Source organism: Aspergillus luchuensis, chromosome 5 (genome assembly GCF_016861625.1).
Source record: "Aspergillus luchuensis IFO 4308 DNA, chromosome 5, nearly complete sequence".
Lineage (NCBI taxonomy): Eukaryota > Fungi > Ascomycota > Eurotiomycetes > Eurotiales > Aspergillaceae > Aspergillus > Aspergillus luchuensis.
Window position 1 is genome coordinate 5,613,030 of NC_054853.1, and position 27,101 is coordinate 5,640,130.

A 27,101-nucleotide genomic window follows, 5' to 3' on the forward strand; every position below is an offset into this window, starting at 1 on the left:
CGACTTCTTGCTGGACGTACGGCCGATCAACTCCATCACATAACAACAATCCCCCATTTTCACCACCAGCTCCTCGACACGAAACAGCCCTCCAGCAGCCATATCTGATGCGTCATAGCCAACAAGTCTGTCGAAGCTGATTCATCCTTGCCACGCCATCACGCTACTACACGCTCTTCCTAGTAACCCAACCTCGGACATACCACTGAGTCGGTCGCATATTCGTTCGGCAACCTTATCATGGAGGAAGATGGAAATGGTCGGGGCCTCGGTCCTGGGTCTCCCAGTACCTCCGTCGGTCAATTTTCCTTCGCCCCTGCTACCCGAACTACTGTTGTTACGACGACAACTACAACCACGACGACGTTCCCTCCCGTGCTCATTAGGCCGCCACGCGCGACGCAGGATCTGGATCCCAAGGTCTACCCACTGGCATCTGCCCCTACACCATCGGCGTTGCGGAACATACGATTTGAACTTGGTGGTAAATCGGTTGTGTTCAATGAACCGGAAGATACTGCGGGCACATTAAGTGAGGTACGTCCTTATTACTTGTTTTTTTCGCGAGCCTTTCTACTCTCCGGCTACGTGCCTTGACTCCTGGACCTTGTATATTGACTTCTATAGTTGCACGAGAAGAATGACGCGCTCAAAACCTCGAACGGTCTTGTGCGATCTGTGGCCTCCTTCACTTCGGACGATACCCAGCTATCAAGACGTCTTGCACATAGAACCTCCAATCAACCATCTAACCACCTATCGATCTCCAAGCGTCGGCTTACGGAAGCACAACAGGGATCACTGAGGGCACGTTCCGCGCGAGTGCCGTCAGAGCCTTCGTTCCGTCCAGCTCGTTCTCATGGCTCCACGCCAGTACATCCTACCGTGGCTGGCTTAGCCACTCCGGAGACGGAAACCAATAGCAATAACGCCATGGAAGGAATATTGTCGAGAAGGAGGATCCACAGTGCGAGTAATGCTCGTAGGGAGACATTACTACGGTCTCCTTTATCCTCGGAAGTCGAGTCTCAGGGACCCTCGCAGACATTGGACGCCAGAAAAGAGACTTTGCGTACAAATACCATCATGCAGGAACATGACAGACAATCTGGCTGCTCTAATGAGACCGGTTTTGCTAGACCTGCATTGGAAAGGACAGGGTCGGACCCTCGGGAACATCTGACCGGGATTGCTGCAAGTCAGGATTCAGGTTATGATGCACCGGGTGACGGTTCTCAGAATCTGCCTACGGAGTCGTCTTCACAGCCTTTTATCGACAATATCGTTGCCCAAGATATGTGCTTGCCCAGTCCCAGCTTGTCTCCAGTGGCGGCTTTAAATGCCGCGAACATCGATTCCTCTTTCGATTCTGCTGAAGACCAAGAGGACACGGACTCCAGCTTTGATAACAGTGATTCTCGCTTTATTGGGCCTTTGCCCGTAGGGGACTCCAACGGCGAAGCGACGTATGTTGCCAAGCCCGAACAGCTTGCAGGACCCATGATGCAACGCCCCACTTCCATGATGGACATACCTAATGTGCTGGACTTCTTTGACTCGGTACCTGACAGTATGAAAACATATATGATGTACCAATTCCTGAGGCGCTGTCCGAAACAGACGCTGCACTTTGTTGCGGACGTTGTTAACCCTGCCTTGAAATGTGACTTCCTGTCCCTGCTTCCGCTTGAGCTCAGTCTTAACATCGTGAAATATTTTGACGTTCAGACCATGTGCCGCGCGGCTCAGGTGTCCAAGAAATGGAGGCATATCATCAATTCTGACGAAAAGTCCTGGAAGGAGCTTTTTGACAGGGACGGATATGTTCTTCCCGAGGGCGAGTTGGATCGTGCGATCAGGGAGGGCTGGGGATGGCAATTTCCGAATGGCTGCGAGGATTATGAGAAGGACATGAGTATGTCTCCTTTCATCAAACCAGATCCAGAATCTTCTGTTCCTGCCTTGCAATCCTTTGGTGAGTCTAGTGATAGGACTCTGTCCGTGAGTCGCCGGCCTAAAAGGAAAGCTTGCACCCGTGTGTCTAGCCGTAAACTTTCGAAGCGAAAGATCTCCTCCAGTGGCACTGACCACTCTGAGTCTTCGGACTGGAGGAAAGAGGTTTCGGCTTCGGAGGGACCTTATGCGGCGGCGAACGCTGCGGCGGCGGCCGTCCCATATCCGGACATCGGCTTGCCATCGCTTCGCGGTCTTCACCTCTACAAATCGCTATATCAGCGTCACCATTCGATCCACAGGGCTTGGATGAAACCAGTTGTCAAGCCAAGACACATCGCCTTCCGCGCCCATGATCGCCACGTTGTCACTTGTCTCCAGTTCGATACGGAGAAGGTGCTTACTGGGAGCGACGACACGAACATCAATGTTTATGACACTAGGACTGGTGAGCTCAAGGCCACTCTTGAAGGCCATGAAGGGGGTGTTTGGGCACTTGAGTATTATGGCAACACTTTGGTTTCTGGGTCTACCGACAGGTCGGTAAGAGTTTGGGACATCGAAAAGGCTCGGTGCACACAGATATTCCATGGCCACACCTCCACAGTGCGCTGCCTGCAGATTGTCTTACCGGTCGAGGTGGGAAAGAAGGCTGATGGCACACCTGAGATGATGCCAAAGGAACCGTTGATCATCACAGGCTCTCGTGACTCAAACCTTCGTGTCTGGAAACTTCCTAAACCAGGAGATCCGGGTTATTATCAGAGCGGACCTCATGTCGATGACACAGACTGCCCATACTTTGTCCGTGTCCTCACTGGGCACCAGCACTCTGTCCGGGCGATCGCAGCGCATGGTGACACGTTAGTGAGTGGAAGCTATGACTGCACCGTGCGTGTATGGAAAATATCCACAGGAGAGACTGTACATCGGCTTCAAGGTCATACTTTGAAGGTGTATAGTGTCGTTCTTGACCATAAGAGAAATCGTTGTATCAGTGGATCCATGGATAACATGGTTAAGGTGTGGTCATTGGAAACGGGTTCAATTCTGTACAATTTGGAAGGGCACACGTCCCTTGTTGGTCTGCTTGACCTCAAGTGTGACCGTCTAGTGTCGGCGGCTGCGGACTCTACGCTGAGGATCTGGGATCCTGAAACTGGGCAGTGCAGGAACATGCTGAGCGCCCACACCGGTGCAATTACTTGTTTCCAGCATGATGGCCAGAAGGTCATTTCTGGATCAGACCGGACACTGAAGATGTGGGATGTAAAAACTGGGGATTGTGTCCGAGACCTTCTCACCGACCTTAGTGGCGTGTGGCAGGTAAAGTTTAACGACCGGAGATGCGTCGCTGCAGTGCAGCGTGACAGCTTAACATACATTGAGGTAAGTTCATTTTTTCGAACATTCAATTGCCAGCTACTAAGAAACCTCAGGTCCTTGACTTTGGCGCTTCCCGCGATGGAGTACCAAGCGAACAGCTAGGAAGACGCATCGTCGTCAATAGATGGGGTCAGGAAGTCAGTGACACTGACGAAGATTACGACCTTTCGGACGCCTGAACATACTACGTCTGTCGCCTACTGCCTACTTCACTGCTTGGGCAGATGAAGAAACTTTTGTCACTTTGCGACAGGCAACACGAACGGCAATTTTCTCACGTTATATTCCCCCTTTTTCTTTTTCGCAACATATTCGAACCATGACATAACTACGATACCCCCAATCAATGCAACTATAATTACCTTTATGAGAGTTTGCATAGCGCGGTTAGCATCCCTTGACATGCTGCATCATGACGGACAGGCGTTTTGGCATTCAAAACGGACTCACCAATCAGCCTCTTGTCTAATAACTCTTCTCTCTTATCTCCTCGATCATACTACATCCGCATGCTCGATATGCATCCTTTTGTCCTCCTGTCCGCCTCTGTTTAACACGGGCGCTCCCGTCACCGAGCTTCTACATATTCCGACTACCCCGTCTCTGTTTTATATCCGAATACTATAGACTTGAAGTGGCTTTATCTGCAATCGAATACGATATGATTCTTGTATCTACAATCCAGCTATCCCATTCTTCCGTAAGCATTTCCGTGCACTTGAGGTCACAACCTTGTCGAGCGGTTTTAGCCTGGAAGCGCATGGCTCCGTCGTAAACATAGCCGAAAATGAGACTATGGGCTTTTTCCACTTTCCCCCGCCTGCCCTGGGAAGCGCGGTGTAAGGTGGCGCGGTCCTTAACAGGCCGAAAACCATGGTGCAGGCTGAGCGGCATGGAATCCTGGGCCGGGCTCGAGGTACGAGGCCGCACATACCGCGAATTACTCCACGGGCCCAGTATTGCATCTCTAGGTCAGATGATAACTACTCAGCATGCAAAGCAGTCCCAACATCTACTAGGTAATCGCTACAGCAACAGCGACATGAGATTAGCAGAGCCCTGTCACGCGATCTTTCTCGCAGCTAGCGAAGCTAGGCAGTCCTCTCATATCAGTGCGCAATCTCAACGAGCGTTTCAGCAGCCAGATAAGGCACTGAAACCCCTCAAAGTCCAGCCCCAGAGGACATACTCGACCCCGTCAGATCAGGTTGGCCATGGCTAGACTTCACCTCCATCATCCCATCATAGCCAGCAGCAGACAAGATAGCCCAACGAATGGGACTAATCCCCAGATAGTTTCCAGGAGTCCGGAGGACTTTCGAACTGCATGTCAGAATCTCGCCCAGAGCACCGGGACCTTCGTCTCGGCCAACAGGCTGAATGATAGGACGGAGCTCCTGTATCTTCTTCTGCGTCTGGAGCAGACGTTCCTCCGTTACTCCAGTGGCAAGTTGACTCGTCCTCGCTGCCATGATATTATCAACTTTCGAGACGATGATCTGGTGCGGGATGGCGTAGTGGCGGAATAATTCGAGGATGCCTTCGTCGGAGTGCTTGATGCCGTGCTGGCCGTCGATTAGGATGAAGGTGCGGCGGAGTCTATGGAGGTAGATAATTGGTTAGCCTGCAAATCACTGTGATATGTATATGCTTAGAGTAAGATGTGCACTACTCACTGCTTCCTATTCTTCAAATACTTCATAATCTCATTCCCCCATTCCGATCGACTCCCCTTTCCGTATCCCGGCATATCGAGCAACACGACCTTAGACTCGCCGCCCTTTGTCCCTCCGATACCGAATGCGTTCATCGTCTGCGTGCGCCCTGGTTTCGACGATGTCCAGCATATCTCCTGCCCCATGAGGGCGTTCAACAATGAGCTTTTGCCGACATTCGACCGCCCTAGAAATGCTACTTCGGGAGTCGTCGAGGAAAGTGGCGTCGTGCGGAACTTGCTCAGGGTCCAGAGCTTTATTGGGGAGTGACGCGAGGGAGCGAAGAATTTGTCTGCGTAGGCGAGTTGGCTTTCATCCGGTGCTTGTGTGTCCCAGTAGTAGTTCACAGCTGTGGCGGGGATGTCTTTGAATTGTAGTTTGTTGTTGGGCTGCGGCCGCGGTTGCGGTTGCGATTGCGGAATCGGAGGTTTGCTTGTCGAATAGTTGCGAACATTGAGGAGAATTTGCGCTTGGGGACGGCAGAGGGGCCTTAATGAGGAGATTCGGTTTTTCATGATGTGTTGAGGGGTCGAATTAGACGGAAGAGGTACTGTGATTGACTTGTAGTATTTGGATGGATTTCTTCAAATCAAAGAGCTTCTCCAGAAATTGTCCCCGGATAAGAAAGTCTTCCGAGCTGCGGTTCGAAGATCGGGGAACCTTTGCCGAGTCTCCGCTCCAGGCCGATAAGGCAGTCCGAGAGACAGCTTCATCTATCGCTCATCATCGGTCATTATCCCACCCCTTACACGGCCACTACTTTTACGTGCTGCTCTTTTCCACCAACTGGATTGATCGCCTATCCTTACTTTATACTTAGGAGTCATTCTTCGATTTCTATCGCCCGCAGAACACGTCCAACACCGAGCTAGAATCACCCGTGCCCCGCGGACACTGCACCAAGATGATCAACGCCGTCCTCGTCTTCAACAACAACGGACAACCCCGTTTAACCAAGTTCTACACACAGATCGTGAGTCTACACTGAATCGCATCTTCCCAATCAACCCACCCCTCACCCACCAGGCATCCCATACTAACACCCCAACTAACCAGGACACCCAAACCAAACAATCCCTAATTGCGCAAATCTACAACCTCGTCTCCCAACGCCCCGCCAGCGCCTGCAATTTCCTCCCCCTCCCGCCACTTCTCTCCCGCGGCGCAAGCTCCGGCGCAGAAAACGGCCCCTCCGACGCCCCCACCCAAATCACCTACCGGAACTATGCCACCTTGTCGTTCATCATGATCTCCACGTCGACTGAGTCGCCGCTGGCGCTGATCGATCTAATCCAGGTCTTCGTAGAGGCGTTGGACCGCATGTTCGAGAACGTGTGCGAGCTGGATCTGATCTTCGGGTATGAGACTATGCATGCGGTGCTGAGTGAGATGATTGTTGGGGGTGTGGTGGTGGAGACGAATATTGATAAGATTGTTTCGGCGGTGAGGGATCAGGAGGGCAATTTGGGGAAGAAGAGGGCTATTCAGGCGGCTAGTTCGGGGATTGGGAGAACGGGGTTGCCTGGGTTGGGGGCTTGGAGGTGAGGTGAGCGTGAGTTGATGGGTTGGGGTATGTTACGATTAGGTTACGATATGGGTTGCTATTATGTTTGGATCATGTTTGGTTCGGTGGACGGCTGTTGGTGTGTTATATAGATGGATAGTGTCATGGATACCTGAGCATGAGTTTGGCGTTTCTAGTGGATGTATGTTGGGAATTAGATTCATAGATGTCTTTTGACCTAAATGACTATTGAGGATGTCTCGAGAACAGAAGAACTAATAAGTGTGTTGCATGTTATGGACCCACTAAAGTAATAGAGAATCCATTAAATGGATGAGTGCGCATATCAACAGAATACTAGTAGACGACCATCATCAAAGTCTAGACTGCCATCCAGATACATGTAAGAGACATCCAACATGATTGGCCCATCCTGCTACATCAACCCCAAGGGCTAACCCTAAATCACCTGACCGAACCACCACCCAGCCCCGGCAAACAAGATAATCCGCCCGCGGCCCACACAAGCAAACGGCGCTAATGGATTTCTTCTCAGAGCGCGAAATTAATTGAACTTCTTCTTTTCTTCTTCTTCTTGACTGTCAATCCTGCACCCAACGCCGCCGCGGATCCCGTCGACAAAATGGTAAGCACATAGAATCGTCCATTTCACGCCTCTTCTATTCAATTAGAATTGAGCCTATCGACTATACGCTGCGAAACATGTCGTGAGACGAGAATTGCTTCCGTCTCGCTTCATATCGCAACATGTCGAGAAGCGACACAAATTTCCGTTGACTCGCTTCCTTCTTCCTCTTCTTCACAACAATCCGTAAAACGATTGCGAAGGATGAGGGAGGAGGTTGTGATCAGCGATGATTTTTGGCTGGAGGTTATATACACAAACTGCTTCCCCTCAGGAAAAATCTTGGAAACTTGGTTTTTTTTTTTTTCTCTGTGGGACAGTTTTGTGTGTATCCTCCCTAGAGTTCAAGGAAGATGCAGCAAGATGGTGGAACAAGATTGCTGATCTTCTTTTCTCAATGATAGCCTGCCCAGAAGTCCGGAAAGAAGACTGCTCCCCTCCCTTACCCCCAGGGTAAGGCTGGCGCTAAGAAGGCTCCCAAGGTAGGCAAACTTATACCCTAATCAATACTGACCACCATCAACAATACTAATAAGTATAATAGAACCCTCTCATCGAGAAGCGCCCCCGCAACTTCGGCATTGGCCAGGACATCCAGCCCAAGCGCAACCTCGGCCGTTTCGTCAAGTGGCCCGAGTATGTCCGTCTGCAGCGCCAGAAGAAGATCTTGAACCTCCGTCTCAAGGTCCCTCCTTCCATTGCTCAGTTCCAGAACACCCTGGACCGCAACACCGCTGCCCAGACCTTCAAGTTCCTCAACAAGTACCGTCCCGAGACCAAGGTCGAGAAGAAGGAGCGTCTCCACGCCGAGGCCACCGCCGTCGCTGAGGGCAAGAAGAAGGAGGATGTCTCCAAGAAGCCCTACAACGTCAAGTACGGTCTTAACCACGTTGTCGGCCTCGTCGAGAACAAGAAGGCTTCCCTTGTCCTGATTGCTCACGACGTTGACCCCATTGAGCTGGTTGTTTTCTTGCCCGCTCTTTGCCGCAAGATGGGTGTCCCTTACGCTATTGTTAAGGGTAAGGCTCGTCTTGGAACTGTTGTTCACAAGAAGGTATGTCAATCCCCACCTAATATCTACACACCTCGATGTATGGTTGGCTAATAAATGAATGGTATAGACCTCCGCTGTCCTCGCTCTCACCGAGGTCCGCTCCGAGGACAAGGCCGAGTTCGCCAAGCTCCTCTCCGCCATCAAGGAGGGCTACTCCGACAAGTACGAGGAGTCCCGCCGTCACTGGGGTGGTGGTATCATGGGCGCCAAGGCTGTTGCCCGCCAGGAGAAGAAGCGCAAGGCCGTTGAGGGTGCCATCCGTGTCTAAACAGCTAGCTAGCCTAACCAGCGAGCTACTAACAACACCGACGGGATAAAAAAAAATCTTATACCATCAACGAAACTTCTAATGACCTCTTCATCCTTATCCTATTTTCCTATACTCTTCATGTACACGTTGCAGATACCCATGAATGCTATTTCAGACATCATCAACAACCACAGCTCCGGTTTTGTTATCTTTTTTTGTGTGTGTGAACTTTGTAGGAAGTTGTGTTGGGAGTTTGAGCATTCATGTGACGTCTGCAATATGTACATCTTAGTTGTAGAACGAAGTAAGTCGTAAAGTCTTTAGATCGATAGCTTGTGTACTAGTGGGTAGCAAGAAACCCTTGAAAGAAAATTTATCTAGGCTGTGATCTAGCCCTTTAATCCGGCCCCACAATTCAACTGCCGATGCAGTGCAAGCCAACCATACCGATAGAGCAAACAAGTCATGACCCGTACAATACAACAACACATTATAACATGGTACAGTAAGGTTTGGTTGTCTATACATCAATCGAATCATGTAATCACTCAAGCAAAAACAAATTATGGCAATGGTATGGTATGATGGTATGGAGCAAAACACAAACAAGAAAATCACAAAATCAAATCAATGCACCCAGATGCCCCCCTTGAACCCATTTGTTTCCCAGTCCAGGCAAGAGAATGTCCGCGCACACCCCAATGTAATAAAACGCAAAAGCAATCCGAACTAGAGTGTATAGATGGTGGTAGTGGAAGAAGGATATTGATCGAAAGACCCGCCCAATGAGAAGATAAAAGAGACAATGAAGCTAACTCAGCGAAATGAGAACGAAGAACACTTCCGGGGTATAGGTAAGTGTAAGAGGAGGTGAAGAGTAGTCGTGTCATTCATTCATTCATCAGCGTTGAGAGGGTGGTCGTGTAAGCCCTTGCCTTGCCTGTTGCATTTCCAAGTCAGCAAATGTTTCGCCAGGAACAGATCAGGGAACCAGGTCATCGTTGATCCATACCTTCATTTGTTCGATTCTTGCCTTGAGTTGGCTGGTTACTTCCGCAGCTCTCTTCCAGCTCTCCGCTGGCTCGGCACTCCTGGCGGGTTGTTCTTCGCCAGAAGCACTGCCCGAGCCCAGTCCTGATGACCGAGTCGGACTTCCCAAGCCAGAGTAGCCGGTACCCAAGCTAGGACTGAGCTTGCGCCGACCAAGTCCTGCATCTCTAGCGCTGAGTCCCGAGGATTCCAGGCCATTGTTCTCCTTCTCCTCGCTCGGGCTAGCCGAAGCATAGGAGCGCGGCCGTGAGCTCTCGAATCGCGAGCCCATGAGACCAGCCCGTGAAATCGGTGCACGGCCATCTTCTTGGTATACGGAGCCTGATTCGGACATAGGCATACCGATATTCTCCGGTAGGGTGTTGGGAGGGCTAATGGCACTAGCACGAAGAGCTCTTGCGAGCTCACGCTTCAGGCGCTCAATTTCCCGCTGCTGCTTTTGTACAGTCTGCTCCGCTGACTCTGCATCGCTTCGTGCGCGAACCAGTTGGGTTTCCTTGGCCTTGATACTCAGGACATCCCTTGTGTGGTCTTCAATTAGCTGCGCGTTCTGGTCTTGAAGCTCCATCACTTGCGAGTTCAGCTTGGTCCTCTCTGACCTCAGGTCCTCAACCATACGCATGAACCGCTCCTTCTCCGCACGTAGCTCATCCAACTCAGCTCGTTCCAGGGCCGAGATTCCGCTGAATTGAGGAGCTGCAGGAGCGGGCGCAGGCTCGCTGGGAGCCGCTGGTTTCGCAATCGGTCGGCCTGCAAGTCCTCTTCCCAGACCAAATTTGGGAGGTGCCGGTGCAGGCGGCTGCTCCTCCGTGGGAGGTGAGACAACCCGCCGCTGCGGAGATGCAATTCCTCCAGGGCCACCGAGCCTCTTCTTGAGACCGCCAGGAGCCGGCAGACCACCAGGTTTGGCGGGTCCTCCAACCTTAGAAGGAACGGACCTTGCGATCTTGGGTGACGGAGCAGCTACGGGTTCCTCGACAGGAGGCGCGGCAGCAGCCGGCCTCTTGGCTCCCAGTGCAGGCTTCTTCGCCACGACCTTCTTTCCAGGGGCAGGTTTCGGCGGTGCCACGATCGGCTTAGGTCTATCCTTTGCCTTGACCTCCGCTGTTTCGAAGAATTCCTTGATTTTGGTCTTCCTGATGTCGTCGAGACCGTCCAGATAGGGGTTCATCGCCCGCTCGCCCATGATCTTCATCAAGGTACCGAGAACTTCAGCTCCTCCGGCACGGTTGACCTCAGTAGATTCAGTAAGGAGTTTCGTGCCTGCCTCAGCTATCGACTTGACTTCCGGTTTCGCCGGAACATCTCTGGTTGTACGTAGGCAACGGATCAAGAACTTGAGCGTTTCCTGTTTGACTTGAGGGTTCTTGTGCTTGAGGAATTCGAGAATCTCCTCCAGGCACTCTGACAAGCTAGTCGCGATGAAGACTGCATCCAAAGCTTGACCTAGGGCATCCGCAACACTCTGCTTCTTTTCTTTCAAGCGCTCCAGCATGGGCGACATGATGGTAGGCCGATACTTGACGAATCCACTGCGAATTCCCTTGGCAAGAAGTTCAATACAGTTGGCGGCAACGGTTACCACGGCGATGTTTGCATCCTTCATTGATTTAGCCAACATTCGAATAACGTCATCGAACGGTCCATCCTTGATCCGGGGAACGTTCAAGACAGTATGCAGAGCGTCCAAGGCCTCTTTCCTATCCTTCCACTTCGAAGAAGAAAGCTGCTCCTGGAAGTTTCCTGGGATCTTGGAGAAGACATCAACGGGCTCGGCCAGGTCGAAAGCATCGACCTCTCCTTCATCTTCCTCTGCCGGGTATTCCTCGCCTCCTTCAAACTCATCGTCATCACCCTCTGGCGCAGCGCTGGCTGCGGCCATGGCATCTTGCTGGGCCCTCGTGAACCTCTCCTGCTTGGGCGCCGGCTCTTGCTTGACATTTTCAAACAGCTTCTCCAAATCCTGTTGCTGTACGGGCTTGAGTTCGTTCCAGAAAAGCGGTTTGATGGCTTCCTTCAGCCAGCGGTAGAGTTCCACAGTGAGGTTCTGCGCTTCCGCACGGACGTTCTTGTCGGCATGGCCGAAAACCTTTGGCAAGGCCTTCAACACAGGCTTGGGGTCAACAATCTTGCAGCCAAAGTTGTGATAAATTGCTCTCAGTCCTGCCAGCGCAGCGGCAATAACCTTGGGAACTTTGTGTGACAGAGCGGGGAGCATTTCTTCGATGACGGGGTCCGATTTATCCAGCTCAACACATAATAACAGGGCTTCGATCGCATTCGTTTTGGCGGCGGGTCGCGTGGATGGGAGACCCTTTTCACATATCGGGAAGACGGTAGTTGCTCGGGTCCTTCATCACACATGTTAGCCATCAACCACCTTAATTAGTCAAACAGCATCAATTTTCCGTCAAACATACCTTGTACAAGCCTGAACACCACCGAATTTCAAGAATGCGCAATAAGATCCAAGACCTTCTTGTTGAGCCGCAACATTGGAGTCTGCCACAGCCCCTTTCCACAAGCCGGGATCTTGTATGAATGGCGTGAAAACGGGATCCGACTCATCAGGCGACTTCTCGAATTGTTGCTTCGCATCCTCATATCCATTCTTGCGGGCTTTCCAGTTCTAATCCGAGAGCATAGACATGTCAGTATTCAGAAATATAATAACAACCCCGCGAACCCGAAACCTGAGAAACGGGAGCAAAACAGCGACAAACTAACCTTGTGCGAGAACCGATCCGTCAATGGCAAGGAAGAGAAATCCTCCTCCTCGGCCATATTGAATATTTAAGAATAAGTCTGTAAAATGGCAATCAGTTAGCATCGAACTTCGATTTGGTTAATTCGCAAGCGTGCAGCAGTCCAATCACTGAAGTGGTTCATAACTTGAAACCCCAAATAGCGACGGACCCTTATCGCTAACAACTGGAATAAAGCACACACACAAACACGCACACACACCTTGGGGTTATTCGTAGTAGCGTATATTCCGATCGCAGATCTCGTGCACGGGCGGCGGCGGCGGCGGAAAGTTGACTGACAGGAAGGTTGGTTCTTATTGAGAGGGGCTTTTTGCTTCGGGTTAGGTTCGCCGGATGAATAAAGTCACTAGTTTCGACAAAAGAAATGGGGTGTCGAAAAAAGGGGGGAGGTGCGCGCGACGTCAGGGGAGGGGGAAAGAAAAAGGTTTGATGGAGGCGGAAGTGGGGGGAGAAATTGATGAAGTCAACAAGAAAGTTGAGAGAGGAGAGAGAGAAAAGGGAAGCTGGAAAGTAAACAACGGATCAAGAGTCGCTGGGGTGACTTTCGCGACCCAATGGAAAAGGCTTGGCTTGGCGGCGAACCAACTTTCGAGACTGACTTGCCCGTTCAGGTACCAATTTGGGTGGGGGATTTATATAGATATTGGGAGGGTATGTAGTAGTAAGTATATGGAAGATAGATTATATATTATGGATGTTTTGAGTTTGGTGAATGCTGGTTCTTTCCATGTTGTAGTTTTGGCTGTTTCACTGTTCGTGGAGGTTCATGTCTCCTGTGATGTAGGAGTACTTGGGAGTACATCTGCCGGCATATATTTACTGTGTGGAGGTGAGGTCACTTTATGTCGTTTTGACAGACATGTTCCGGATAACAGTATTTAATACATATTGTAATTACTGATGATACTTATCAAAGTAACCACTAAACCATTATACTACAGAATATTGTACATTCGAGTCTATATTCACAACCCCGCAAGTAAATTATAGTCACGTGATAGTTCTCCAGAACAGCATCTGCATATCACCTGGATTATTCCTTCTATATCGTGAAAGAAAATGTCATGGCCTAGTTGTTTTCTGCTTCTTCTTACAAAAGCCTGCATGTATGTTGCACGAGTCAGTAGTCTAGACTAATTGAGGTCGGATGTCGCTGTATATCGTGCAGTGGGAACTACCGGATATCGTACTACTAATAACAGACAGTGCTGTGTATTCCCCGATAGATGATTGTAATAGATGTATACTATGCACAAAGGGTAACAGTGCCTTGCTACAGGATTGCACCATGTGATATATGCTCTCAGACCCTAGTGATATCCAGCGCAGCTACACATCTACACACAACCAACCAAACAACCCAACAGCCAATCCAAGACAAGAGCACAATATGCCATGAAAAAAAAAGGTAAATAGCTAGTAATGTACAGACACAATGTTTACATACAACATATTCGAACAGATAAGAGACAAAAAGGAAACCAACCCCACAACAACCACACCAACCCATCTATCTAGCCTCTCATTTCTAACCCTCCTCATCATCCAATCCTCAATCAAACCCACTCACTTAAATCAAACACAACCTAAACCTCAACCCCTCCAGTCCTTTCAAGCACCAACCTCCTAATCCTCCCAACATGCTCCCCACCCTTCCCCTCACTCTCAGACACACCAGCCTCGGCCCTCCTCGCCTCTCTACGCTCCCACTTAGCAGCTCTCTTAGCCGCACGCTCAGCATCCCTCTCCTCACGAGTCAAAACAGCCGGTCTATCCTCAATAGCAGATCCAAACGGCGCAATGATTCTCTCCACAACGTGGCGCACGTTCCGGCTCTTCGGGTAGCCGGACGAGAACTCAATGACGTCGCCCTCGCGCAGTGAGTTGCGCGGATCCGACACCAAGTAGTTCGTTACCTTGGGGTAGGGCTTCTGGATGTGTGCGTCCCAAATGGTGTGGCGGTGGCTGACGCGGACGGTGCGGTCCATGCGGCCGACGGAGACGACGGTGCCGGTCTTGGTCTTGTAGGGGTAGCTGCGGAGGGAGGGGGGGACGGCGGTGGTGGTAGTAGTAGTCGTGGACGAAGATAGGTCGGCTTCTTGTTGTTGTGGTTGTTGTTGCTGTTGCTCGTTGAGTCGGGGGACGGTGGTCGTGAGAGAGCGCAGGGTGGTCTGGTATAGAGAGGGCGCTGTTGTGGAGGTGGTAGTGGTGGTGGAGCGCATCATGGAGGAGCGCAGGGGCTGAAGAGCCCGGAGGAAATTGGCGGGACGCATTGTGGTGGTGTATTTGAAGGACCGAATGCTCCTTTGGTTGTAGAGATGGTGCTGGGGAGGAAGCACGGCCAGGTCAATCCACTTGGACGGGAGTTTTTGTAGACGTTGCGGCGGTGCCGGGCACGGGGTACGACAGGAATTATCAGCCTTCGGGATACTCCGAAAAAAATTTGAGAGTCTATCCGCTCAGCGAGATAGCAATTAATTGGCGATTGACCCTGTTGAGCACGATGGGGCTTGCTGCGAGGCTTGCTATCCAGGCCGGAGGAGCATCGCGGCCGCGGACGAGTTCGCCGAGAATTTCTGAAATCTCGGGCATGTTTGCATGTTTTGCATCCACTCTTCTCCACGCATCCTCCGCAGGGTGTCTACTCCGTACACAGATGCAACCCTCTAAACATAACAAGTAAATGATGGTCATTGATGAATGCAATATTTGGTGTGTAACTATGTGTTTATATGTAACATGAAATGGACCGCCCACTATTTTATGCCACTGAAATCCTAATAACACCGACGCCCAACGCATATTGTAGAGTAGAGAGGGACCAATGGCCGAGGGATCGCGATATGCTCCCATATACAGAGAAAAAACCAAACGCTCCGATGTCTGTTGCCCAACCATACCCTGGAATTAAGGCCAGAACACAGTGTTCACTCTTGTAATATTCCATACGCGAAACCGAGATGTAAAACTGTAGGAAGAAGCCCTTCGCCACGCCTTGTGCTCATATACCAGTAAAATAGACGTCTTAAATCAATCATTCACGCATCGCCATATTCAATGGATCCTCGGCCGTAAACAATCATACAAAGCGGAGGCACCAAGCTCACTGTGCCACTTGCTCCTGGTCCGGGGTACTTACACCGTTAGAACGTTCTCCGTTCTCGGAGTTGTTGTCGCTGAAAGAAGCCTTCTTAGCATGGAACTTCTCCGCTGAATGCTCCGAGATGCGAGTCAGTTCCGTCACGAAGGACTGGCCCCAGAATGCACTAGAAACCGTAGTTAGTGTCAAAGCTCCTCGTCATCTCAGATATGATCGAACCTTGTATATTTATTGACATATTTGTCGAGCTTGGAGAAGTTGAGGGCCCTCTGCTCGTCGCTCATGGTCACCGCTTCCTGATAAGCACCCGCCAGCTCTTCGGTGTTCCAGGGGTTGATAATGATACTGCCGTTAAGGCTCTGAGCGGCACCCGCGAACTCGGAAAGCACCAAGACACCATGACGCTTCTTCTGTGTTGCGATGTACTCATAGGCAACGAGGTTCATTCCGTCGCGGGTCGACGAAACAATGCAGGCGTCGGAAACCGCGTACAGAGCAATTAGCTCGTCAAAGTTGACTGACTTGTGCAGGAAGTGGATAGGCATGAATTCAACGGTGCCTGATCATCGGTCAGCGATTGGGAGTTGCCCATAGACAGCGCGAAACCTACCAAATTTGCCGTTAATACGGCCCACCAGCTCATTCACAACAGCCCTCAAGTTCTGGTATTCTTCCACATCTTGTCGACTAGGAACAGCAACCTGAACCAGGACAACCTTGCCAACCCACTCCGGATGGTCGCTAAGGAACACCTCAAGGGCATGCAGTTTCTGGGGGACACCCTTGATGTAATCCAGGCGGTCCACGCCCACCATGAGCTTCACGCCCTGGAACTTTTGTTCCAGCATTGCAATGCGTTTCTGGACCTTCTCCTTCTTCAACCCCTCTTCAAACTTCTCTGGGTCGATGCCAATAGGGAAGGCACCGCAAGCAATGATCTTGCCCTGGAATTCAATCCCATTAGGTGTAGTTGTTAAGCCCCTAGGTATCATGACGTTAGCACCTCCCATTGTCTTTTGAAGAGAAAATAGTCAATCCAATACATACAAGAGTCGTGAGCAAGCACTCAAGAAGTGCCTAGTGTAGTCGTAGGTATGGAACCCGATCAGGTCGCAATGCAGAACACCGAGCAACAACTCGTTCCGCACTGGGAGGATTCTGTAGATTTCGCTGCTAGGGAAGGGCGTGTGGAGGAAGAAGCCAATCTTGACATTTTCCTTGCTATGGCCGATCTCCTCGCGCAGCATCTCGGGAAGGAGCATCAAGTGATAATCATGCACCCAGATCAAGTCACCATCTTGAACTTCCTTCGCAACCGCTTTGGCGAAGAGGCGGTTGGCCTCCTTGTATGCCTCCCAGGCGGACTCATCAAAGGTAATCTCGCCGGGATGGTAGTGGAAGAGGGGCCAGAGAATAGAGTCTGTGAGCAGTGGGCATCTGTCAGCAAACAAGCGCCTTCAGCCGGGATCAATGAGGGAGCAACCATCACAGATCCTCGGTATAATCAAGAGATTGATAATACTAACTAGAGAAGCCATTGTAGTGACGATCTGCCAGCTCGTCATCAATGAACACTGGCACAGCGTTATACTCCTGCTTCAGGCGTTGCTTCACGACGGGAATCTCCTCCTCCGGAACCTCCAAACCGGGCCAGCCGTACCATTGGAAGGTCGTGGACTTGGACAGGCCACTCAATCCGCTGACCAAGCCACCGGAGGACATAGAGAAGTCATAGCGACCATCATCCGATCGCTTGATGGTGATTGGAAGCCGATTGGAGACGAGGAGCAAGCGAGCCTCACTCTGAAAGGTGGGGTTCTCAAGGGAGGGCATGCTGTCGGAATTGGCGGGGCACCGACGCAGATAGTCAGATGTGTAAGTATGTACAAATGTACTACTAGTTAGACCGAGTAAGCGACCAATGAGGGTCTGAATTGAAGACAAAGGACGAGACTGGCTTATCAAAGAAGACGCCAGGGACGAGGAATAAGAGTAGACGGAGGCGGGGCTCTGGGGTCGTAAGCTGCAGAGACGGTAGTTCTCGGATTATAATTATTGAGAGTTGTTGGTCTTCAGTGAAGAACCAGGAAGAAGGAAAAGGCCGGGTGGTTTGTCAGTCTTGGACCACTGTTTCACCAATTGAATGAAGCCGAGTGAACCCAGGTACGGGAGCAAGAAAGCTAAGGGATGACAAAAGAGGGATCGAGTGAAGGTTAAGTTTAGGAGTTAAGAAAAAGAAGAGGAAGAAAAGGAAGGTCACGGATGGCGACCTGGAATGCCTTGAAGCCAAGAAGCTGGTGCTTGGGTGCTTGGTGCTTCCTGATGCTGGGAAGCAGCTTGAAGGCGGCGGGGAAGAATCGAGGGGAGTGACCTCACTTCAGAGACCGGCGCGCGGACCAAGTGACCCAGGTTTGGGCCGAAGAAGAACCAAGAGCAGTAGTGCCGGGAGTCCACCTAGAGCTCCTCACTAGCAAGTTCATCGACAGGGAAAAAGCAGTAAGAAGGAAGAGGGATGTGGGCCAGCGAGCAAGCAAGAGTCAGTTTGTTATTCCTGGATGTTGCAAGTGTAGGTTGGAAAATGATTATCGATCACAGCACACACTCTGACAGGTTGCTTGTGACTCCCTCCTTTTTTTTCTGTTCTCCTTTGATTGTTTATTCTTTTTTATTCTGTAGGGTCGCTTCACAGCCTATCGCTTTCACAGGAAAGAGATGACGAGAAGTGGGGGGAAGTAAAAAAAGAGGTGTGGTGGAAAGATGAGTTGGGGGGAACAAGGGGACAAGAGTAGTAGTTCCGACAAAGTGGGCGATGAAGTCAGAGATGACCAGCGGTCGCAATGGATGCCGGAATCTTGCCAGCCACTCACACTCGCCCTTGGCTTTGGATGATGCCAACACTTCCAGTTTCCCCTCAACAAGGGAAATCTAACGATTATTTACTCTTCCTCATTTCAAGTCCACGGCTGCTTGGGGTCCATGTAACTTGATTCGTCTACCCAGATCAAAGGGCCTGATGACGGTTCAACATTGTAATGTCACCCCAGCAGTAGTAAAGGCTACTATCTTTAATTCTGGTCGGTTGTATAGAATCCAACCTGACTACTTCACTCTCACTTGGGTCCAACTACCAAGTAACATGCTTGGGTGGCGTGGGGAGAAAAGCAAGTCATCTGCATACTTTTTGATGAATGTTGATCCCCGCAAAGGTACGAACAAACACGAGCGTTGCAGGATTTCACTCACTCACTCACACTATCTCCCTTCTTGTTAACCTTTTTTCCTTCTTGCTGCCCGAGAGGCGCTCTCAATCGGGTGGTGAAATCAATACCCCGCTGTTATGGACGGGTCTGGACTCTCTATACTACTTTGACCCCAACATTAATGGATTCATTGACTCGGTATATCTTAATGCTTCTGAAACTCACTACGTCTTATGATAACAGCCACACTCCTTAGTGTAGACAAAAGGACTGACTGAATACTGTCTGGTGGTGAGGTAACTGCTATGCACTCCAGTTGATCATTTTTACCTAATAGCATTCCATGGCACACTCGGCGCATAGACTTACAGAAATCGTATGTTTGACTTTAATTCGCGAGGGGACTTCTTTGTCAGATAAGATCAGTGCGCCAGGATGCAAGTCAGTAAGTAGTCTTGGTAGCTCGACTTCTGATGTGGGGACATAACCAGAACACAGTTCCCACCCATTATCTCTCTCTACCTGGTACTCGGATCTCGCTGCTCCCAAGGTTAAATAGACGATAAGTAAGAGTCTCGATGGTCATAATGAAGTCGGTCTCAACCAATCACTACTAGTTACAGAGGCTCCATTCTGTTACTCCATGGGAACTATATGGCATCATAACTAGCCTATCTATGTTTCTTTGTTGCTTCTGTCTTGGATAATCTGAGACAGCTATTTTCGATCCTCTTACTACATTCGGTGTCATTCTTGTTGTGTGTTAGACTGATGCGATAAAGTCAGACTGCTAGTAGACAAGGTTATTAACGCCGAATTCAGGGGGGAGCGGATTTGCTGAAAGCTTTACTAGTATATTGATGTGACTGACGATCTATATTCTTCTCGTTGATGGGTACGGTATATCTATACTGTGTAGCATTAAAGGATGATGGTTGTGAATGACAGGAATAACATCATATGTCTATGATTAGGTGAATATGCACGCACTGCATGGCGGCCACAGGCATCTTCTTGCATCGGTGAGCGGCTAACATCGGATCCCTAATAACATATGCCATATAATGCCGAAACAAAGATCTACTAATATATCTACTATGATAATAATTTAACAACCCAGCCCTTCTCGTAATATCTCAAAGCGCAGATCGTCCAGTTTCCAGAACCCATCGCCCATCAGCATCTCGGCTCACCCGGCCTTCGTCCTCTAATTTCTTCAGAACAAGCAACACTCCATTAGAAGCAGGCAGATGAAGGCTTTCCGGCACATCTTTGTAAATCACCTTGACTAGTTCCAGTGGGGTCCAGGACCGTTTACGCTCCGGGGATGCTTCCCCATCTGCAACATCGAGGTGATTATATCGGAGAACGCGAACCACTTCATCCTCTCGCTGTTGGCGGTGCTTGATGTACTCTGTGATCTTTGCTGTCGCATTCTCGATGACAGCTCCGTGGCCAGGATAGCCGCGACCCGAAACCCGGTTCTGCATTCGCTTTAGGCTAGATATATAGGACGAGAGGTCCTCAAAGACACTCGTGCCATGGCCCAAGACATCTGACAAGCGCAGTTAGCCATGAGGCAGGAAGTAGAAATTGCCATGATACTCACGATCACCCGTAAAGACAGAATCTTCTTCCTCAAGGACAAACATCATATGGTCAACCGTATGACCCGGGGTATGGTATGCTCGTAGTGTTGCACCTTCAACACTGAAGATCTGACCGTCTTCAATGCTCTCTTGGCCGAGGTCAGGATCATTCTTGTAGATGATAGCGTCCGGACATAATGCTAAGAGGTCAGGAACGCCTTTAACATGGTCTGGATGCCAATGCGTGAGGAGTGCCTGATGCACAGTTGCATTCTCTTCTGCCAAAAGAGTCTTGAGCCGGGCTGCCCACGACGGTTCACCCTGACCGGTGTCAATGAGGATGCGTTGACGACCTCGCCCGATTAGATACGTATTCGTGCCTGTTGGAAATTCGGTTAGGATGACACGTCTGTACCGCTAAAAGAGTGTGTGGGAGAACAAACCTTGCAGAGTGAACTATAAGAAAGGTATATTAGTTTCTATGTCCATTAAGACCGGTGTGTTATCTCAGACTCACCTTGCCGGGATTGCCCCCCAATATCCGTACGACCGAGGCGCTGAGCCTCTCCACCTCCGCCAGAGAGACTAGCTGGGTAGCCATGTCTCCAGCATATACCACACTTCAGTGCGATTGATCTGCGACTGCCAGACACCAACTCGCATTAGTGGTCTGCGCTACCTCGGATTCTTTGGTTAGATCCAAGAGCAAGCATTGACTCTTGAAATTGCGCAGGATATAAGCAGCATACTTACACAAGTATCTTTCTCTATCAAAGAGGCAACCGAGCAATAACTTGAGGTATGTACTATCGTCGATCTATATCGTAGCCTCTACACAGGTTTCAGTATTCAGCAGGACCATCAGAGTAAAAATAGGAATGAATCATCAGAGACTCACGAGCAATTGAGCTAGTGGGTCAGCTGTACTCAGTCACGTGGGTAATCCAAAGAAGAAAGAGGCCGACAATGATGTTCTTTCAATCTTGGATGCAGCTGAGAGATTGTGAGTAAAGACGAGCAGATACTGTGAGTCTATTACATCTGAAGACTCCTTATCATGATGGATCGGCTATACTATCAGAGTCACGTTTCCGAGGCGGGGTGAACAGCCGTCTAGGCCTCGGTTGAGAAGGGAACTTAGTTATGTCAGCACCAATGAAGTCTGACCTATTGGCAGCAAGTCGCAAATCGGGCAAATTGTAACATATGGATGTCCGAATACGCCATTGGAAGGTGCAGTGACCGTTCTGCTCACCGGGAGTGCTACAGCAAACTGATTACAACGTCTACGGGCAAGATCCATCTTGGAACAGAAGGAAATGTGGTATGCACGCAAGCCCTAACATACAGTGTATGATATAAAACAAAAACAAAGATATATCCATGTAGTCCACCGGAAAATCACAGGGGTACAAAAGAAAACAGGCCCAGAGCGGCAACAGAAACAAATCGTTAAATTTTTCGAAAGACGACGCCGGATATTCCCATCATAGAGGTACCATAGGCAGCCGCTTTCGCGTCCAATGCAGTTGTTTGGCATCAGAGCAGACTGCCATGGCGCGGAGGTAGGATAACCAAACCCCGCAAGCAGATCTTTCAGGTATCATATCTTTTCGCAACAAACAAAAAACAGCGATCATAATATACAGACGGGCCTATGAAGCCCATGTCATGCATGTTGGCAATCGCCATTAAATTTAGTTACCAGCCTTGCGGGCCATGGTGTTGAGGGCGGAACCATCGCGGAACCACTCAATCTGGGACTCGTTGAAGGTGTGGCTGAGCTTGATGTCGAAGGAGGCACCGTCCTTGGGGTGGACACGCAGGGTGACGGGCTTGCCAACCTCGAGCTCAGTGCAGAGGAGGTCGACCTTGTCCTCGGGCTTGATCTTGTCGTAGTCGGCGGGGTCGGAGAAGGTAAGAGGAAGCATACCCTGCTTCTTCAGGTTGGTCTCGTGCTAAAGGAAGATGTTAGTTCGCGTTCAGATCTTTTTTGATGGTAAGGAATGGATAGCACTTACGATACGAGCGAAGGAGCGGGTGATGATGGCAAGACCACCAAGGTGGCGGGGCTCCAGAGCGGCGTGCTCACGGGAAGAACCCTCACCGTAGTTCCAGTCACCGATGACAACCCACTTGATGCCACGGGCCTTGTAGTCACGGGCAGTAGCGGGGACAGCATCGTACTCGCCGGTGAAGGCGTTCTTGACCTTGTTGGCCTCACCGTTCTCGGCGTTGATGGCACCGATCAGCATGTTGTTGGAGATGTTGTCAAGGTGACCACGGTACTTCAACCACGGGCCAGCCATGGAGATGTGATCGGTGGTAGTCTTGCCCTGGCACTTGATCAGGATAGGGATGTCAGTGGCATCCTTGCCATCCCACTTCTCGAAACCAGCAAGGATCTGGAGACGGTCACTGGAAGGAGAGACAGCGACGTTGACGCCGTCGCGGTTGGTGGGAGGAGCCTGGTAGGTGTCACGGCCGGGGTCGTAGCCCTGAGCAGGGAGACCCTCACCGGTGGGAGGCTTGAGCATGAACTCCTTGCCGTCCTTGTCCTTCAGCTTGTCGGTGAGAGGGTTGAACTTAAGAGTACCGGCAACGGTCATGGCGACGACAAGGTCGGGAGAGGCGACGAAAGCGTGGGTGGCGGGGTTGGCATCGTTACGACCGGTGAAGTTACGGTTGTAGGAGGAGATGATAGAGTTGGGCTCACCCTTCTTGACGTCCTTACGATCCCACTGTCCAATGCAAGGACCGCAGGCGTTGGCAAGGATGACACCACCGTACTCCTCGAGGGTCTTGAGCTGACCATCGCGCTCAATGGTAGCGCGGATCTGCTCGGAACCGGGGGTGACGGTGAAGAGGGACTTGGACTTGAGACCGTGGTCAAGGGCGTCCTGAGCGATGGAGGCGGCACGGGACATGTCCTCGTAGGAGGAGTTGGTGCAAGAGCCGATAAGACCGACCTTCAGCTCCTCGGGCCACTTGTTGGCATCAACGGCCTCCTTGAACTTGGAGATGGGGGTGGCCAAGTCAGGAGTGAAGGGACCGTTAACGTGGGGCTCGAGCTCAGACAGGTTGATCTCAATCAGCTGGTCGTACTCAGCACCCTCATCCTCGCGGAGCTCCTTGGCGTACTCGCGGGAGAAGTTACCAATGTGCTGACGCTTGGTGGCCTTCAGGTAGTCGTACATGCGGTCGTTGAAGGGGAACATGGAGGTGGTGGCACCAATCTCAGCACCCATGTTACAGATGGTGGCCATACCAGTGCAGGACAGGGAGTTGACACCAGGTCCGTGGTACTCGATGATAGCGCCAGTACCGCCCTTGACGGTGAGGAGACCAGCAACCTTGAGGATGATATCTAAAATTTACTGTTAACGCTCGTCCGATTGTGTAGAACAGGTCAAATATCAACTTACCCTTAGGAGTAGTCCAGCCAGACATCTGGCCGGTAAGCTTAACACCGATGACCTTGGGGGCCTTCAGCTCCCAAGGGAGACCGGCCATGACATCAACGGCATCAGCACCACCAACACCGATGGCAGCAGTGGCGAGACCACCAGCGTTGGGGGTGTGAGAGTCGGTACCGATCATCAGACCACCGGGGAAAGCGTAGTTCTCCAGAACGATCTGGTGGATGATACCGGAACCGGGCTTCCAGAAACCGATGTTGTACTTAGCAGTAGCAGAGGCAAGGAAGTCGTAGACTTCCTTGTTGATGTCGTTGGCACGAGCAAGATCCTTGTCGCCACCGACCTGGGCCTCAATCAAGTGGTCACAGTGGACGGTAGTGGGAGTAGCGACGGAGGGCATGCCAGCGGACATGAACTGGAGGATAGCCATCTGGGCAGTGGCATCCTGGCAAGCGACACGGTCGGGGCGCAGCTTGAGATAAGAGCTGCCACGCTCGATCTCCTGTCCGTGGGGGTCGTCAAGGTGAGAGTACAGAACCTTCTCGGCGTAGGTGAGAGGACGGCTCAGACGACGACGAACAATGTCGAGGTTCTCGGACATCTTCCTATAGAAGTGGTAGGAATGTTAGCTTACAGCTCATTGACCTGAGAAGGCGCAATTGAGAGATCGCCCCCAATTGCCCAGAGAATCAAGAGTGCTATCATACTTGTAGTTGATGTAGTTACCCTGCACAAGCATTGTTAGCGGATCATATTCCCAAATCTGGCGCCCGCGCTACCCGAAGCCAGCCGAGACGTAATGGAAAGTTTCACTCACCTTCTCCAGGTTGCACATCTCGACCTTCTTGTCGAGGGGAGAGTCGGTGACGGTGGCCATACCCCGAGCCCCGAGCATCTGCACATTTTATTAGTATTTCTGTTCATCGAACAATCGCACTTCCGCTGTAATTTGGTGATGCGAGCTTGAACTGGATTGCGGGTAAACGCTTACAAGGCGGGACTTAGGGGCCTAGAGAGCAGATCTGGTTAGTTTCCATTGAGCTACAAAGACGTCCAGCTAGATGCATTTCATTCCTGGACAGAATGCCATGACTTCTTCGCCAGACGGGGGACAACGTGTCTGGAATGGACTTACCAGCGCACCCATGCGCGCAAGCCTTGTGGTAATCATGGTGGAAGCTCTCTATGCGAGGTGGGCAGGGCCGCAACACAGGAGAGCCAATCCAAACAACAGCAAAAGCTAGCTTCAACGGGAGGAAGCAGCAAAAGATGGAGTGGAGTGGGAAAAGAAGAGGAAAGGAAAGGGATAAAGGAAGAAAGGGAAAATGGAGTAGATAAAAAGGAAGCTTGAGTGGGAAAGAATTCTTGTTTCCACCACCGAGAGCGATTTACTGAACCGGAGAAGAGGACCCGTAACCGCTCCTGACAGTACCGACCTTTACGCAAGCGTTGCATGCGACCGGAGAGAAGGAAGGTGGCTGGACCATCCGTGGGACCCCTTTCTTACCGTATGGAAACGGATACACCTGTAATTTCCGTTTGGCCTGCAGACCTCGCTCCCTCCTTTCTGACCACTTCGTAAATGAAAAAAACTAAGAAGGACCCATAATGGCTTTACCCGGTCAACGTAAGGTTGCCTTTGGATTCGAAAAGGCCTCACTGTCAGTGGTTTTGCTCCTTTCAGCTGACCCTCAAAAAGCATAGTTTGATCTACTGGGTATTATTATCTCCCCCATGCATTCTCCCCCATGGACTGCCACGAACTAGTGTCTTACCTAGGTAAAACCTAACTTCACTACTGCTGTGTTCATACCTTGTAATTCCGACCAGCCTGTGCGGCGGCGTGCACAGGGCATGTGAGGCACATAGTCCAATCATGTGCCCTGTATTACATCCATTCATCCTGGGGGAACATCATCGACGTCACTCACTACTACTACATCCTAGCTCAAAGCTTCATCAAGTCTTGCAAACACAGATCAAAAAAATTATTTGGAGCCGATACATTGAATGAAAATGAAATAATATGACAGATTCTACGCGCCCAACCTCGTCAGTAATGCCAGACCGCTTGACTGAGTTGGGTTGCTTAGGAGACATGGTGGCAGTTAGCGTATTATTTCACCTGGATTGCAACTGGACGAGATGCTTTCCGGAGCAACGTGCCGGAACATGGCAACGTCATAAATTACGAGACACCGGGGAAATGGCCGTACGGAAGCGACCAAAAGCGCTGACAGAGCCGAGTCAGAGCCGAGGCCTACCGATGGGAATCCCGCGGCCCGCCGCCAAGACCCAGCTGATTTTGACCAATAATGAGCAACATGTTTCAGGAAATTCTTCTTTCGCACACAAAGGCGGAATTTTGGTGATAAGCGACCCGCTCTTGCACCGCCTAAAGTCTTAGTTTCATTCCGTATATCGGTGGAAAAACACTTTGCGACAGCTCACTAGCAAATCAATCAGGCAGTCTTTTTTGGGCCGCAGTCTATCAAAATGGGAGCTGTTAGGAAAATCAAGACGAAGCGCAGGACCAGGTATGTAGGCTAATTTCTGAATGATCACTATTACGAGGGTTCAAGTTGGAAGGGCTGCGTAAAGCTGAATAGACTGCTAATGATCCGATAAAATCGATAGAGATTATGATCAGGTCCGGGCTGATATCGCGTCCGCGAGACACCTTGAACTATACAAAGCTACGAAAGACGAAGAGGACCTTCCCGGCCTAGGAAAGCATTATTGCGTCGAGTGCTCCAAATGGTTTGAGAGCGAGCATAATATGGCCGCCCATACGAAGGGCAAGAACCACAAGAGAAGGTGAGTGGCCAACATATCTACGATGTCGCGGCCTCAGTCGCAAATACTTTTTGGACACATAAATGCTGACCTATGCGCCTGTTATTAGACTCCGCATCTTGCGCGAAGAGGCACACACACAGAAGGCTGCTGAGGCTGCCGTCGGCTTGGGTACAGACAACGGTGTGAGGTCGCAAGAGACCACCGAGATGGTCATTATGGAGGATTAGATTCTCGCCATGAAGTGAGATTGCCTATCGCAGTGCTCTCTCGACTGTCACTGCGATGCAGGATAGCCCCAAGAGCATCGGCAAGAGCTCTGCTGGCAACATATTTACTCTCAATGGGCTTGAAAAAAATTTTCGCGCATCTACGCCGTTTTGACGTCGTTGTTTCACGGACGATATTACTGGCTGCATGTCGACGAAAGAATCACCCAATCAGCGATGGGCCAAAATCGCTGGATAACACGTGAAACCACATGCGCCGAAAACCGCCAGTGGGGGTGGAAAGTTCCCGGATACGCCGGTTTCGTTCTGCGGTAAAACCATTAAAACTGCCGTTTCTCGGAGCCCCCATCTAGCTTGGCCCCACTTCATCAGACACGGCTCCTTTAGGACGAATTTAATTTACGAGCTGCAATAATACACAGCACTTCAATATTGAGATGC

General features: G+C 50.6%; 10 protein-coding genes across 10 annotated transcripts; 4 read left to right on the forward strand and 6 right to left on the reverse strand.

The window, feature by feature from the left end:
- Positions 1-240: 240 nt before the first annotated feature.
- On the forward strand, positions 241-3,518 carry CDC4_3 (SCF ubiquitin ligase complex subunit cdc4; the record flags this gene model as incomplete). Its single annotated transcript, XM_041691813.1, has 3 exons — positions 241-537; positions 628-3,342; positions 3,393-3,518. 3 exons carry the CDS (start codon positions 241-243, stop codon positions 3,516-3,518), a joined length of 3,138 nt encoding a protein of 1,045 aa, XP_041545260.1.
- A 984-nt stretch (positions 3,519-4,502) lies between these two features.
- On the reverse strand, positions 4,503-5,569 carry AKAW2_51840A (translation initiation/elongation factor MRX8; the record flags this gene model as incomplete). Its single annotated transcript, XM_041691814.1, has 2 exons — positions 4,503-4,938; positions 5,016-5,569. The coding sequence occupies 2 exons, from the start codon at positions 5,567-5,569 to the stop codon at positions 4,503-4,505; spliced, it is 990 nt and encodes a 329-aa protein (XP_041545261.1).
- A 389-nt stretch (positions 5,570-5,958) lies between these two features.
- Positions 5,959-6,599, forward strand: APS3 (putative AP-3 adaptor complex subunit sigma; the record flags this gene model as incomplete). Its single annotated transcript, XM_041691815.1, has 2 exons — positions 5,959-6,027; positions 6,111-6,599. The coding sequence occupies 2 exons, from the start codon at positions 5,959-5,961 to the stop codon at positions 6,597-6,599; spliced, it is 558 nt and encodes a 185-aa protein (XP_041545262.1).
- A 602-nt stretch (positions 6,600-7,201) lies between these two features.
- On the forward strand, positions 7,202-8,526 carry RPL8B (60S ribosomal protein eL8; the record flags this gene model as incomplete). Its single annotated transcript, XM_041691816.1, has 4 exons — positions 7,202-7,204; positions 7,609-7,686; positions 7,749-8,258; positions 8,326-8,526. 4 exons carry the CDS (start codon positions 7,202-7,204, stop codon positions 8,524-8,526), a joined length of 792 nt encoding a protein of 263 aa, XP_041545263.1.
- An 883-nt stretch (positions 8,527-9,409) lies between these two features.
- On the reverse strand, positions 9,410-12,342 carry AKAW2_51843A (putative spindle pole body component; the record flags this gene model as incomplete). Its single annotated transcript, XM_041691817.1, has 4 exons — positions 9,410-9,448; positions 9,521-11,909; positions 11,979-12,187; positions 12,286-12,342. 4 exons carry the CDS (start codon positions 12,340-12,342, stop codon positions 9,410-9,412), a joined length of 2,694 nt encoding a protein of 897 aa, XP_041545264.1.
- A 1,570-nt stretch (positions 12,343-13,912) lies between these two features.
- Positions 13,913-14,599, reverse strand: AKAW2_51844A (uS17 family ribosomal protein; the record flags this gene model as incomplete). Its single annotated transcript, XM_041691818.1, has 1 exon — positions 13,913-14,599. One exon carries the CDS (start codon positions 14,597-14,599, stop codon positions 13,913-13,915), a length of 687 nt encoding a protein of 228 aa, XP_041545265.1.
- Positions 14,600-15,429: 830 nt separating this feature from the next.
- On the reverse strand, positions 15,430-17,259 carry TPS1 (glycosyltransferase family 20 protein; the record flags this gene model as incomplete). Its single annotated transcript, XM_041691819.1, has 5 exons — positions 15,430-15,592; positions 15,646-15,985; positions 16,037-16,407; positions 16,474-16,846; positions 16,953-17,259. 5 exons carry the CDS (start codon positions 17,257-17,259, stop codon positions 15,430-15,432), a joined length of 1,554 nt encoding a protein of 517 aa, XP_041545266.1.
- A 2,503-nt stretch (positions 17,260-19,762) lies between these two features.
- On the reverse strand, positions 19,763-20,816 carry AKAW2_51846A (putative metallo-beta-lactamase domain protein; the record flags this gene model as incomplete). Its single annotated transcript, XM_041691820.1, has 4 exons — positions 19,763-20,181; positions 20,236-20,595; positions 20,659-20,671; positions 20,733-20,816. 4 exons carry the CDS (start codon positions 20,814-20,816, stop codon positions 19,763-19,765), a joined length of 876 nt encoding a protein of 291 aa, XP_041545267.1.
- Positions 20,817-21,912: 1,096 nt separating this feature from the next.
- acoA (aconitate hydratase ACO1) lies at positions 21,913-24,805 on the reverse strand (the record flags this gene model as incomplete). The annotated part of the gene is made up of 7 exons (XM_041691821.1): positions 21,913-22,173; positions 22,237-23,582; positions 23,641-24,239; positions 24,342-24,361; positions 24,452-24,529; positions 24,626-24,643; positions 24,770-24,805. 7 exons carry the CDS (start codon positions 24,803-24,805, stop codon positions 21,913-21,915), a joined length of 2,358 nt encoding a protein of 785 aa, XP_041545268.1.
- A 1,325-nt stretch (positions 24,806-26,130) lies between these two features.
- Positions 26,131-26,660, forward strand: BUD20 (putative C2H2 finger domain protein; the record flags this gene model as incomplete). The annotated part of the gene is made up of 3 exons (XM_041691822.1): positions 26,131-26,171; positions 26,272-26,451; positions 26,540-26,660. 3 exons carry the CDS (start codon positions 26,131-26,133, stop codon positions 26,658-26,660), a joined length of 342 nt encoding a protein of 113 aa, XP_041545269.1.
- Positions 26,661-27,101: the final 441 nt, after the last annotated feature.